The sequence below is a fragment of the Protopterus annectens genome, chromosome 5.part0 (genome assembly GCF_019279795.1).
Source record: "Protopterus annectens isolate FY-2018-M chromosome 5.part0, PAN1.0, whole genome shotgun sequence".
In the NCBI taxonomy this organism is placed as follows: domain Eukaryota; kingdom Metazoa; phylum Chordata; order Ceratodontiformes; family Protopteridae; genus Protopterus; species Protopterus annectens.
The window spans coordinates 1,378,852,559-1,378,868,088 of NC_056735.1; the positions used below are offsets into that span (position 1 = coordinate 1,378,852,559).

The 15,530-nt window shown below is 40.1% G+C and overlaps 1 protein-coding gene across 5 annotated transcripts in view; it reads right to left on the reverse strand.

Moving 5' to 3' along the window:
* Positions 1–15,530, reverse strand: part of AMDHD2 (amidohydrolase domain containing 2) — a 493,489-nt gene that overhangs the window by 297,475 nt on the left and 180,484 nt on the right. For all 5 annotated transcript variants that reach the window (XM_044071199.1, XM_044071196.1, XM_044071198.1 and 2 more), the window contains exon 5: positions 6,047–6,101. In XM_044071199.1, coding sequence (XP_043927134.1) covers positions 6,047–6,101 — 55 coding nt within the window. The remainder of the gene's footprint in view (positions 1–6,046; positions 6,102–15,530) is intronic.

The following is a 15,530-nucleotide window of genomic DNA, read 5'->3' on the forward strand; positions in this document are numbered from 1 at the left end:
AACAAATGACACAGAAGCACCTTTTTTGCTGTACTCTGCTACACTGTATTTTCTGTATATAACACAAGACCATTTCCAGTACACCAAAACAAATAAATTTAAAGATCCTCTTTTCTGTGCACTTCATTTATTTGTTTTTTAATTTTTTAGTCTTAGCTTATATATTTTATAAAGTTCTTTATGTCTACCTTCAGTCTTTCCCTGTATTTCTGAAAATCAGAGATCGGGCAAAACATAGTAATTTGTAACTCAGACAATGCTTTCATCATTATCCTGACTTCTGCCTCTTGCTTGATTCCAGATTATATAAATGAATTACTCCATTTCTGGCATCAATCTTCTGTGGTACTTATACTGTAAGTCATATATGCTAATGCTGTTCCACTCTTACATTCTCACCAAATAAAAGGGGGAGGGGTGTCATCATAATGAATCAGTTTAAACTAAAAATTGGAAAAGAGCTGTAAGCATTCCCAAGTTCTAAAAGGTGTAACAGCTTTGATGCCATTTCAACTTTCAACTCGCAAGTTAAGAAATTGGCAACCTAAGGTGACACCATAGCTGAGCATGCTAAGTACCTGCCTGCAATGGAGAAGCAAAGCATAGCTAGGACAATCAAGCCTCAGCAGCATGGTGAATAGAAAGTAAAGCAGAAGAAGACAAACCCAAAACAATGACTAGGAAAGGAGAAAGATAGAATGTGTAAGGTAAGGGTAGTGAATGAGGAACGCTATACTGAATATATATACAACGACAAAGGAGGCAAGAGAAGTCATCCAGACACAGGTACCAACAATATGTCAAGCAGGCAGAATGGAGCAAAAGATCCCAACCCACCAGCATGGCATCAGATGATACAGGTTCAACTGTGCTGGACGCCTTTGAGATTTAGTGATTACAGATGATTATCAAAGCTTAAGATAAGCACATCAGAAGAAGGCAATTTACTACTAGGAGCCAGAAGTCCTCCTGAAGCCTCATCCACTTACTATTTCTACACCCCATCTGTCCTGGACAACACAAACACCACCATCTAATTACACCTATTCATGTGTGAGCAATAACCTATATATGAGTGTATGTATGTGTACGTGTGTGTGTGTGTGTGTATATATATATATATATATATATATATATTTTATATATATATATATATATATATATATATATATATATATATATATATATATATATATGCATGTGTATAGTATGTGTGTGCATATATATGTGTATATATATTCAGCTCTGAGCCATTTCTTATTTGTAATGATGATGGACAAGTTGACAGACGAGATCAGACAGGATTCCCCGTGGACTATGATGTTTGCAGATGACATTGTGATCTGTAGTGAGAGCAGGGAACAGGTAGAGGAGACCCTGGAGAGGTGGAGATATGCTCTAGAGAGACAAGGAATGAAGGTCAGCAGGACTAAGACAGAATATATGTGTGTGAATGAGAGGGAGGATAGAGGAATGGTGAGGATGCAGGGAGTAGAGGTGGCGAAGGTGGATGACTTTAAATACTTGGGATCAACAATTCAGAGTAATGATGAGTGTGGAAGAAAGATGAAGAAGAGAGTACAGGCAGGATGGCGTGGGTGGAGAAGAGTGTTAGGAGTGATTTGTGACAGACGAGTACCAGTAAGAGTGAAAGGAAAGGTCTACAAGAGGGTAGTGAGACCAGCTATGTTATATGGATTGGAGACAGTAGCACTGACAAAAAGGCGGGAGTCAGAGCTTGACGTGGCAGAGTTGAAGATGTTAAGATTTGCACTGGGTGTGACGAGGATGGACAGGATTAGGAATAAGTATATTAGAGGGTCAGCCCAGGTTGGAAGGTTTGGAGACAAAGCCAGAGAGGCAAGATTACGTTGGTTTGGACATGTGCTGAGGAGGGATGCAGAGTACATTGGGAAAAAGATGCTAAGGATGAAGCTGCCAGGTAACAGGAAAAGAGGAAGGCCTAAGATAAGGTTTATGGATGTGGTGAGAGAGGACATGCAGGTGGTTGGTGTGACAAAGCAAGATGCTGAGGACAGGAAGACATGGAAAAAGTTGATCTGCTGTGGTGACCCCTGACGGGAGCAGCCGAAAGAAGAAGATATATATATGTGTGTGCGTGTGCGTGTGCGTGTGCGTGTGCGTGTGTGTGTGTGTGTGTGTGTGTGTGTGTGTGTGTGTGTGTGTGTGATGGTGCAGTGGTAGCGTCGTCGCCTCACAGCAAGAGGTTCTCTGGTTCGATTCTCAGCTGAGGTGCCTTCTGTATGGAATATGCACGTCTTCCCTGCATTCGTGTGGGTTTCCCCCGGGTGCTCTGGTTTCCTCCCATGTTACAAAGACATGCATCTGGAGTCTTCCTGTCTGGGCCTCTGCTGAAAATTGGCTCGTTCCAAGTCGGACTTTCCCTTTTAACAAATGTTAAATAAATAAATAAATAAATTATATACAGAGATATATATATATATATATATATATATATGTATATATATATATATATATATGTGTGTGTGTGTGTGTCTGTGTGTGTATATGTATATATGTGTATGCATATATAGGTATGTATACGCTTACATGTATATTTGCTTGAATGTATATATGGAAAACTTAAACATTTATATACTCTTATTCAGTTGTGAAATATCTTGCAATGCTCCATCAGGTTCTTATCTACTCTCATTGTATATTTTGTACACTTATATTTTCAACCAAAAGGGGGAATATCGTCTTATTGTATACTAATGGCTATACATTTTTCTGTTCTCTGCAAACTTTTGGAGATTTTCTCTCCAGGACTCCACTGAAAACAGACATGTTGTCCAGTAGGACTATCCTGGCAAACAAATTTTAAATAAATAATAATAAATAAGTATCATCCTGTAACCTGATCTGGTATTTCAGAGAGTACAAGACAGCAAAACATCTTTTATAGGTCAACAATAGCAAGCCTGTGGAATATGTACTGCACATGAGAAAGTGAGACATGTCCTACATTGGATGAATGTGCAAAGATAGTGGGCAAAGGCAGCATGCACCAACTCAATCTTTTAAAAGTCATGACTTGGAATATGGGAGGAATATCAAACCCAATAAAGATAAACAGAATTATCAAAATATATATCAGAGAAGAGATTGCTATCTACATGCTACAGGAGACAAAATTAAAGTACGGGAACTAGAAAAACTGACAAAACCGACTACCCAGTAGGGGTAGCAGATTACACAGGACAGGGAGGAAAGGAGATAGAGATATCAGTAAGAGTAGAAAGATTTAAGAGGAGTGAAGTAGGACAGTTGTTAATTTGGGCGGGAAGCATAGAAGGGGAATAAAGGAAACTAGGAAACATAAATGCATCAAAGGAGGGCAGCAACAAATTCTTTGAAGGCTTCTTTGCAGTCTTGAACCAGTCAATAACTCAGTTTCAAATTGAATGTATTGGGCAGGACTGCAAATTAACAATAAATCCAAATCTGGAAAGAAAAGCTGCAAACATTGCAAGCAAACAAAAGGACATAATGAAGGAAATGAGTAATGGAGGGTGAGTTGACGTATGGAGAGACAGGCATGAGAAATAAAAAAAAAAAATCACTTTTACCGGAAGTCATAGATTAGGGAATCAGGCTAGACTGGTTTCTGGTGAGATTAGAGGTTAAAGAAAGGAAGTGAAAATAGAAATACTAGACAGCTCCATCTCCAACCATGCTCCAGTACTAATGGAGGAGCAGACAGGAAAGGGAAAGATACTACAACGGTAATGGAAATGAGATGCCTCAAATGGAGAGCAAAGGTTCAACTTATGGATGGGATGAGGAGAATCATAATAGAAAATCAGGAAAATAATCTAGAGATGAAAGAACAGTGGTGGAATAGGATAAAAGTGGCGATAATAAGTTGGAAAATGCATGAGTCAGGAAAAATAAGGAGGACAACCTACGAAGGTGGGAGTAGGATCTAATATAATTAAAAGGAAGCGAAAGAACTAGAAGTCAGAATCAAAAGTGACATAGAAAGCCTAAGAAATCACATATATGGAAAGAAAAACAGCCTAAAGGAAAGAATTCTGGTGGCTACAAGGGAAGAAAGCAGAAATGCTTTGGTGTGGAGACTTAAAACAAAAAAAAATCACCAAGCTTAAAACAAGAGCTGGGCAAGTAGTTGAGGGGGTGGAGAAAAGGAGGAAATGAAGACCTTTCAGGAGATGTTTAAAAAAATATGCATCTAAAAAGGCCCAACACTGAACTGGAAAAGAGTGAATATCTCAGAGGGAGAAAAGGATGAACTAGATAGGTCAGTAGCAAGATTATAAGTTAGACCAGCAATAAAAGAATTAAAGGGAGGCAAAGTAGTGAGCCAAGATGGATATCCCACCAAATTCTGTAAACTAATATGCACAGAAATAACAGAAATAGAAGAGGAACTAGAAAGGGTATACAACATGGGTAAAGAAGAGGGTACCCTCCCTAATACCATGCAAGAAGCAAACAATGCTGATACCCAATGAAGAAAGTGAAATAACTGATGTGGGGGCACACAGACCAATATGCCTAGTAAACACAGTTGAGAAAATACTAGCAAAAATTCTAGCTAAAAGAATCAAGAACCTCCTTCCCAGATGCATAGAGTGAGCTGGTTTAATCACTGAATGACTGATAGGAGATGCTCAGCTTCAAGGTAAGGCAGGAGGAATCAGGGAACGTAAAAACAGGAATAATACTGTTTGATATCAAAAAACCATTTCAATCAGTAAAATGGGATTTTATGTTCCAAATTCTGAAATAATGGGGAATGAGGGGAAGCATCTAGCAAATGGATAAAGCAATGCAGAGACACCCAATCAGCAGAGGTAAAGGTAAATGAAATAATCAGTTAACAAAGCATAAACAAACAAATTAAAATAAAATAAATGGAGAGGAGGCTGTGTTTGAAACTACCAGGTAGGAAAAAGTATTTCTTTCAAACACGAGCTACACTGAATGCTTGTAAAACAGCTGTGAAAGAAAATGAAGTAAAGACATTACCATGAGAATATTCTAGAGTTCAAACACTCATGGAAGATCACACAGTTGCTTCAACTTTTTTTTTTTCATTTGCAGATCAAGAAATAACGCTCTCCAAAGTACAAAATACAGAGTGTAAATCATTTATTCATTCATTCATACATTATGCAAGAAAAATGCAAACAAAAGACAATATGATAATAGCATGGGTTTCAAATGGTGAGGGATCCAAATTTATGGGAGAGAAAGTAATGTTATGCAGGCATTTACTGGACAATCTTAACATAATTCCCCAAGCAGTAACAGTACCTGATGTTACTACTTTGTATACTGAAGCTTCGATGGGATGCATTCTTGAGATTATAATGGGAAGATGGCCACAGGTGGTACACTGTGGTCTGAGTTAGCAGTGAGACAAAAACAGTGCCAAAATCAGGATGTTCAAGCAAGAGAGCTTAATGAAATGTATGAACAGATGTAAAAGTACTCTGTGATAATTTGGAAAGGTGTGGAGGTCAGGCACTCGTGGATAACATTGCCAAAAAAAGCCAGAGGTGGACAGAAGAGATGGACATCTAAAGACCGGAAGCATGCAGAACAGATGTAGTCTAACCAACTAAGAACAAGCCTGGCTCAACATACAGGAACTGGTTCAGGGTTGCCTTCTTGGATCAGTGTGGTCTGTCATCCTATGGAAAAGATCAGGCTTTGAAAGTCTTGGATGAGGGAATGAAAGGTTGAGGAGCCTATATGCTCTTCCCTTACTGAAAGTTTCAGTCAATCTCAAGGCTTGTATCCAGATGAATAAAGACAGCACAAGAAGGCACTAAGGTTAAACACAGCCAGAGATTCCAAAAATGATACGTCATCTTGCACAGATTCCTGAAATGATCTGAGCTGGTTTACATGGTTCAATAAATACATGGCTAGGGCCATTTCCCCCAAGAGACTGTACATGAAACTTTGTTTTTTTTCAAATTATGTAAAGGTTTATTTCTTATCCAAAGACAATATGTCATTCCTTGCACTATGTTACATGAGCTTTGCTTACCTAAGACCCCTGCTCCATCTGGACCTCCATCATGTATCTTGATCTGAGGCAAAACCTGATGGAGAAAAGTAAGAGAGAAACAGTTACATTTTCAAGATGAATCTGCTGCAGTAATATCATCTAAAACATCCATTTCTACTTTTTGTAACTTCTACTGCTGTACTATGTAAATGAGGCAAACCATTTACCTTTGTGTTCCAAGTCTCATGTATAAACAGATTTCTGTGCTCCAGTTCATCAAATCTACTACAAAAACCTAAGTTTGCTCATTATGTTGATTACTGGAATAGAACAGACTGCTAAAATTGTAACTGTAGCATTTGTCCTTCAGCACTTCTAAAATCTCTTGCCAAAAGAATCCAACTACTTGTTAAACTGATGCTTTCTTAAGGGCAAAGTTTGCAATTCCACAATCAGGCATTTTTGTTCTACACTTATATTTAACAAACGCCTGCAATCATTGAGTACATTAACATTTTGTACCAGGATGGGAAGTGTGAATACCTGTTATACTACAATACTTCAATTAATGACACAGCTTAATTTTGGAAAATATATAAAGTGCCAAAACATGCAATGTGTACAGCCAGAGAAAAGAGACAGAGAGGGTCACAGTCTAAAGGTGCTATATAGGTGGCATATACAGAGCAACTCAAAAACTGAACTGACGGTACAATAAACTGAGATGCTACACATAAGCTTGATGTTGAAATTCTGAGGACCATAACTGCAATGGATGGAATAGCAGAACTACAAGTATGAATGTGGGAAGTCATCATGTGGGTGTGCATCAGGATTCATCTAGGAGTCCACTGCTGTTCATACTGGTGAAAGACTACATTAGCAAACATGTCAGCAGAGACAGATTAACAAAGTTGCTGTATGCAATGTGGCATTACAGGCAGACTCTGAGCAAGAACTCCAGCAAAGGACAGGGGGAATGGAATGGAATGCAAAACAGAATGCACACAGGATGAAAGTGAGTACAGATAAGACAGTTGTAATGTCAACAAATGGGGGAAATCAGAAGAAGCTAAGAACGGGAAAATAGTAGAACAGGTTAACAGCTTCAAGTATCTGGAAGGGATGGTTGAGGAAAAGGGAAGTCTGAATGAAGACCTCAAAATTAGGGTGAAAGAACCAAAGGAGGAGGTGTATCCATCTTCATTAAAGACAAATACACCTCAAGACTGGGCAAGTAGTACGACTCCCAAGAGCTACTCCAAGTCCAACTAACTTTAGGTAAAACCCCACAACATATCATTGTTAGCTATAGGTTCCCCATCACGAACCATGAGAACCACTCTTCCTCCCTGGGTCACTCACTACACAGCCAAACACCTTGGTCATGGGTGAATTCAACTATCCTTCCATTCTGAATAAAAACTACAGTGTGTAGCATGAGGAACACAAAACCAAGAACTAAACAAACCTTGTGTAGTTCTAGCAACCACCAACCATTTTGAGAAAAAACAGTTTAATGTACACAATTCCAGAGAAACAATAATAAAATTTCAGTCAATCGCTTTCGTCTGTACTTGTCAGGACTTCATCAGAACAAAACATAAAAGCATCTCTTCACATAAATACTATTAATCAATACTTGCCCACCCACAATTAAAATGTTAATTCATCATGAGATGCTTAACAATAAATATTCATACTATATACATGACAAATAACACTAAAACCTCTATAAAATTGTAGACAATGAACGAAAACAATGCCCTGTACAGACATTTGAAGGATCCCTCTACTTGTTATGTATTTCGGTTTGGGATCCTGCAAATAATGCAAGATGATGTTAGGGGTGGGTATTGGCAAAAACAAACTGGAAATGATGGAATTCTACTGGCAACTCTGTTTAAACTCCACTATGAGTCCAGGTATTAATGATTGTTGTTCTTTAATGCCTATTTTAAAATCTAAATCTGTGATTTTATAGAAGTTTTAGTGTTATTTGTTATGTATACAGTATTAACATTTTATTGTTAAGCATCACGTGGTGAATTAATGTTTTAATTGTGGGTGGGGAAGTAATGACTAATAGTATTTATGTGAAGAGATGCTTTTATGTTTTGTTCTGATGAAGTCTTGACAAGTACGGATGAAAGCGCTTGAATGGAATTTTATTGTTGTTTCTCTGGCATTGTGTACATTAAACTGTTTTTTCTCAATGTGGCTGGTGGTTGCTAGCACTATCCTTCCATTGACTGGAAGTCATATGTGAGCACAAAGACACTCACCCTAAGGTTCCTGGATTTTGTTAATACAAATGCTCTGGAACAGATAGTATGCACCCCCACAAGGGGCTCGAATGTCCTAGACTTGGGACTCACCAACATAAGGGGTCTCTGCACTACCCCCTGATACCATAAATAGTTTCAAACTCCCTAATACCACTGTTAATAATGATTCTTATACAGAGGTGTAGACAAATGTCCTGTATAAAAACATATACAAATGTATAAACTCAGCTGCACCCACAGCTTGAACAAGCAAATTAGATATCTTGTTAAGTCCTCTAAAGCCAATTATGAAGCTAAACTAGCATCTCTAGCTAAGGATAATCATGAGGCATTCTTTAGCTATGTCAGATATCTAAAAGGGAAGGCCCAGCTTCGTGCGGAACTAGTAGCGGATGGTACCACTCATACTGACCCTGCATACCTGTCACCAGTCCTCTACCTAGTAACTCCAGCAGGTGCACAACCACGGGACTGGATTACATCCCAGGCTGCCTACTAAACGGTCTAAAACAGGACCTAGTGAAACCACTTGGCACAGCAGAGTGGAAAACAGCAACAGTAATTCCCTTGCACAAAGGGGGTCCCTTCAACCGACCCTGGGAACTATAAACCTAACCAGCATTATCTGCAAGGCCATGGAGAGAATCATCATGGACCTTATCAACAAAGACAAAGGTGACCTTCAAACTCTTGACCTGACCCAATCTGGCTTTGTTAAGGGTAGATCATGCTTATTAAATCTGGTGGACTTCTTCGAGAAAGTCACCAAAGCCCTGAATGAAGGCAAAACAGTACATACAGACTATCTTGACGTAGCCAAGGCTTTTGAAACAATCCCCCACTCAGGCACCATTGAGAAACTCACCCAGCTGGGAATTAACCCTTATGTCACTAGATTGGTAGTCAGCTGGCTCAACAACAGAACGCATACAGCCAAAGTTGGGGATTCCACTTCTACTAGCAGACCAGTTACCAGTGGTGGGCCCACTACTGTTTGGAATTTATTTCTTAAAAGTCCAGGTAAAAATAGATGGCCTGCGGCTTACCAAATTCGCTGATGGCTGCAAACAGGGTGCACTCACTGTGTCCTCCAATGATATTGACGTACTACAAAAAGGGCTTACACAGACAAATGACTGGTGCCAAAGCCACAGACTTAAATTAAATGCAAAAAAAATGCATCATCATCCCTTTCGGCAAAGGGGAATTCCCTGCAAATTACACTATTAACAGCAACCCCTTAGCCCAAACCCTGTGGTGAGAGATTTAGGACCACAGGTTGATAGTGACCTTAAATTCAATAATCTTGTGTCCACACTGGTAAGGAAGGCCTTCTACGTTGCACATATCATAAGTAAGGGCATTGCATCCAGAGCTAAGGATGTTATAACTCCCCTGTCCTCATCAGACCACTAATAGAGTACAACTCTTTCTTCTGTATGTACCTCACCAGACACCTGCAGCAGCTGCAGAGACCTCAGAGGTTTTACGCCAAGAAAATTCAGGGCCTTCAACACATGACCTATGTGGGCAGACTTGAAGACCCTATCACTGTACTCTATATCTTATAGGCTGCTGAGAGGCAACTTGCGCCTGGCCTACAGAGCAGTCTCAGACCCTGTCTTAATGGAAATGCTGCACATCTGCAAGTCAAATGGGACAAGATTCACTCACTCTAGGGATCTTAACATAGCCTGCAACATTAACAGGACATGCTGGAAAGCCAGATATGTCTCCCAAAGATTGCCATTCCACTGGAACAAACTCCCAATTCACATAAAACAGAGCTCCTTAATGACCCTATTTAAGCATAACTTAGTCAGCTGAATGGGAGACCATAAATTTATCCCGGGGGTGTCCCCTATGTCCCTCTTGGATAAGGGCAGTCGGTGCTGATCATAGACTCATGCTGTAAACATAGACCATAAAACTTGGTCAATAAGGGAACAAGGATATAGCATGGTAAGGCTTATAAAGGCCCTAGGGCCAATAGCCTATAGTAACCTCCTATGAATCTATGAATTATAAGAAGTCAAAGCTAGAATCACAGGGGTTGCAGCCAACTGGCATGGAGTCAGAGAGTAGTGCATGACAGAAGAATGCCAAAGAAGCTGAAAAGCTGTACAAAACAGTGGTGCAACCAATACTGCTGTGCGGTACAAAAACCTGTGCAATGAAGGCAGAGCAGTTCAGGAAGCTAGAGATGATGGATGAAGTGCCTGACATAGATAGCAGGAAGCACATTGAAGGATAGAAAAGAAATGACAACATCAGAGCAGAAGCGCAAGTAGTTCCACTGCAGAGAAGTTCAAATAGAACAGATTTTGGTGGTTCAAGCAAATGTGCAGGAAAGCAGAATACAAATTGGTTAAAATGATTTGGGACAGACAGGAAGAAGCCAAGAGGAAACAAGGACATCCAGCAAAGAGGTAGATGCACTTTGTGGGAGAAGCCCTACAACAGTTAGGCATGACTGCTGAAGGTAGAAGAATGGCACTGAATTAAGATGGCATCAATTGAAATGACATCCCAATCCAAAGTAGCAAATGGGGAAAAGGCTTGATGATGATGGTGATATATTAAGTCACAGGCTCCAGTATCTTGATGCAGTCCCTCTGTGCCTAGGTACAACAATTACAGTCAGGATACACAACATACTGGGAGAAACTTGAGGTACTAAAGTCCCAACAATGCCCATAGCTATTCTCTGAAATGGTTCCTCAATAAAAGACAAGGGCATCAAAGGGGCTTAAGCCTCTATCGTCTGCACTACTGGTCTTCTGGCACTGCTCATATGCGTTGCAGTACTCCCACAATATACTCTGTAATATCCAGTCAATAAAAAACTTCTGCTTGTCTTTTCTTTTTTTTTAATGTCTTATGCCTACATGGTCTTAAAAGGGGAATATCATGGATGAAGTGCCCATCAGAAGACCCTTGCTAACAGCAGCCCTATATAATTTTTCTAACCCTTTGTCCTAGTATGCAGACTCCTACAGGCCTTGATGAAAAGCAGTCTCTGGCTACCATTGCTACTTCCCCTCAAGTTCTGTAATGCACGGTCTGAAAGCTGCACCTCCCTCAACTATTCCTTTGTGATCCAACCCAACTTCCCCTCCAAAAAAGGTCTGGTATTTTCTGATAGTGTGCTAACACAACCTAACTCTTCACATTAACTAACCCCTTCCAAAGGAAGCCTAGAACCTTTTAAAAGTTGTAGTTTATATTTAAGGTTGCAGCTACTAACATGAAAAAGCAACATCATCAATCTTGATTTGAGGGGTGTGCAATGACTCAACCACACCCCCAATGCCTTCTCCACATGCCTGCATGCAACCATATGGACACAAGAAAATTCAGTGACTTGGCTCCAAGTAACCCACCACTGTCTCAGTACAATCCCTGCTCGATAGCTCCCATGATTTGTATTCCCGCAACATGTTTCTGTACACACTGTTAGTGTACATGGCTCCTCTGGTTATAGAGAAAGCATTTAATTCCAAGACTCATGTGTTTACTAAACTGACTGCTTCCCCCTTTGCCTGTGGAATCTGCTGTAATGGGCCTAGAATGCCCCCATGGGTCTCCTTATACCCATGTATAGTGCTGGTGCAGCTGTGATCTGCTGGCTAGCTAGAGGTACCTTTTCTTACCCATCTCTTCAGCAGCATTACACTTACAGTCTGCCAACTGAAGCCTCACATTCCCAGGCAGAGTACTGAGTACTTGTTCCTGCACTATCAAAGGCATACAACCAAATCCAACCCAATAACAACAATAACATCCAATTAGGAATAAAAGAATGGCATACAGAAATCTCCCCAAAAATTGGATTTCAAACAATGACTTTCCTATCATGGGAAAACCAAAATGTGCAAGTCCACATGAAGGGCAGCACCACTGCCTTATTTGTGTACAGTTCTCCAGTTTGGGTCTTGGCTAGAGTAGCTGCTTGCCTTCCATGAGTCTCTATGGGTTTGTGCCAGGTGTTTCTATTTCTTTCCATGTCCCAAAGATGTGCCACAGGTGAAATGATAATCTTCCAGGTAACTAGAAGATGTGTATGTTTTGTATCGCCAAATAATGATAAAGGCTGTTAACCTACCTATGATTACCTTATCTGCCTAGAGCCCGATAACTGTATGAAAAGGTTCCTTTACCATCCTTCAACCCTGACTTGGATTTGGTGGATAATTAGAAAAGTGGACACATTTCACAGCCCAGCTGTTGGCACAGCAGTAGGCTGCAGGGTGTCAGCTTCCAATGCTCATTGTCAAAATACTTGGTGACAGAAGACAACAAATGTTTTTGCTTTTTTTCTCAACAAATACAGCTCTCCTGTTAGTCCTAACTTATAAATAAAGGAATTTTAGTTAATATAGTCTGTATGGTGGATCACTTATGATCACTGACTACCAATACCCCCCCACAACACATCTAGTTGTTGACCATAACAGCCAACTATACAACTCCTCAAATATTGCTGTACAATATTGGAGCATTGTGTTTGTAGGGAGGATGGAACCAACTACCCTCTTTACTCATCCCCTGTAACTCCACAGGTGCACAACCACGGGGAAGGAACCACCTGGTAAGGGTGAAAACACAGCAAAAACATCAACACTGCTGATCAAGGAGCCTTAAAACTCATGCACTATTATTCAACTTGTTAAAACTCATCCAGTTACTTTTCAATAACATTTAAAATAATTTCTGTATAAACTATCAGGCATACAATGAATCAATGGAAAAAATAGTTTCTTTTTGTTTTCAAGAATGCTGGGTAAAATGTCTCGTCCAAAGGATGGTTCTTCCTTTGCCTCTTGTTAAGACTATGAGATGACATAGTGGTTAAGCTGTTTACCTTACATCACAAGGTACAGGGCTAGATTCTCACAGTGGGAAGCATGGCTAAGCTTACAAAGGTCCCCCTGGGGTCATTAGCCTAGTAATTACCTATAAACTATGAACCTTATACGCATCTCCTGCAAGCACAAGAACAGAACAACATAGAAAGTTTCAGTCAAGCTGAGGCACTATTGTCAGTTTTAACTACTGAACTCTCCTACCAATACCTTTTAAATATCTCAGTTGATAGTTTAAATTGTGAAAATCTCTTCCATAGGGCTTCTGCTGCCCTGGCAAATCTAATGCAAGCCAGAAGGCCTGCCATATGGTAACATTTTAGTATGTATCCAGCTGCAGTGTGCATCTTAAACACAGCAAGTTTAAAGAGATATTAGAAGATCGTGCCTGCTGAAATTCTGACAATTATAAATTATCCTCAAACAAGTGGAACCAAGTGTGAATTGGGAGAGAATACATTACATATATAACCCCCAAGGTTAAAATATCTTAGAATACTCCCTCTTCTCTCAGTGTAGTGATCTTGAGAGTTAGTATATACCAGTACTTATACTTAGTATGTAAAAGTAGAAGGGTTATGGGAGCACACACCCTCCCCATGTCAGCTTTAATGGTGAAAAATTATGTCTTTGAAATGTAACTTTTTGCAATGAACTGCAGTTATTCCTTACAGCTGCATGACCCATAGTTTTGGGTTTCACACTTGTGACAGGGAGTCACTGAAAGCATCTCTCCTACGCTTTCTGTCCTAGACAGGGTCTGCATTTTTTTTTTAATTACGAAAACTGGATGTTCTTTCTCCTTCTTACAATTTGACTATGAAACCACAAAAAATTTGGGTAGACAGCAGTGCCATATCCAAAGTCTACCCAAACAAAACAGCGAGAGCACTCTTAAGGCTATCAGAATTTTATTTCAAATGAAGGGGAGGGGGAATGTTAAGATTTAACATGGAAATCTAGCAGTATTGCTTGCACCAGAAATGGAAACACCATAAAAGAGAGACAATATTTAATGTTTCTTCTCCCTGTTGCCTACTGAACATCAGCACTAAGACTGGGACAGTCATTCAGTCAGCTATCAGGGTTTTCTTGTTTAGCATAACCCTTATTACTCTAATGGTAGTTTCCTGGAATGTGCAGGGAGATTCATAAAGGTTACCACAAAGTGTACACTTTAATTACACTTTCTGAATTCAAGAAAAGCCCTACCATGATGCTTGTGATATCAATTAACTCAGAAAAGTTATGCTATCCATCCAGCCTGTAGTATTCCCACAAAGCTGGGAACATACATATGCAAATTTTTGAGTAAGTGTGTGTCCCCGTTTTTAACACATCCACCCTTCTCTAAGTCACTCTCAAAGCAAAATGAGCTTCCATCACCCCCTCCCCAGCCCTACCATGATGCTCATGCTATTAACTCAGAAAAGTTACACTATCCAGTCTGTAGTATTCCCACAAAGTTGGGAAGAGACATATGCAAATGTCTGAGTAAGCGTGTGTACTCATGCTGTTTTGATGGATGCACACCCTAAGCCCTGTATGCTGTTGTTTTATCACATCCACCCTTCTCTAAGTCACTCTCAAAGCAAAATGAGCTTCCATCAACCCCTCAAAGGATGAATGAAGCTGGCTGACTTCCAGTCTCAGACAGCCAGGTCTCCCATTGCCTGCACTACTAATTAAACCAGAGTCATTTGGACTACAATACTACAGTCAGGGTTTTAGCCCTCTGTACCTTAAACATATGAGACAATTTCAGCAAACTTAAAGACTATCTTTAGAACTGAAGAAAATGAAGAAGAACAGGCAAATAAGATAACTTGTCAAATCATCCAAGAGCTCCTTTGAGAGAAACCTAGCAAGTACTGCCAATGATAACCATTAGGCCTTTTATAGCTATGTATGTACCCTAAAGGGTAGGACCCAAGCATGTGCAGAACTGGTGGCCAATGGTATCACGCACACTGACCTCACAGAGATAGTGAACCTGTTAGCAGATAAGTTTGCCGAAAATTTCAATCCCTTATCCCCTCCTAACTTACAACAAACCCTCGCCCAAACACCCCCCCCTCATGTTACATATCTGAAGAGCAGGTCTTCAAAGCCGTATCCAAGGCAAACAACACTGCTTCTATGGGACCAGATAACATCCCCTAAGCACCCTTTTCAATCATAACCTAGCCACAGGCTTTGTTTCTGTGGAATGGAGGACAGCTACAGTTATTCCCCCTCCACAAAGGTGGCCTAGCAACAGACCCAGTGAATTACAGACCCATAAGCCTGACCAGCCTCACCTGTAAGGCCATGGAACATATCATTATGGACCTCAAATAAAAGCATAGGTGACCTCCAAACTCTGGACCA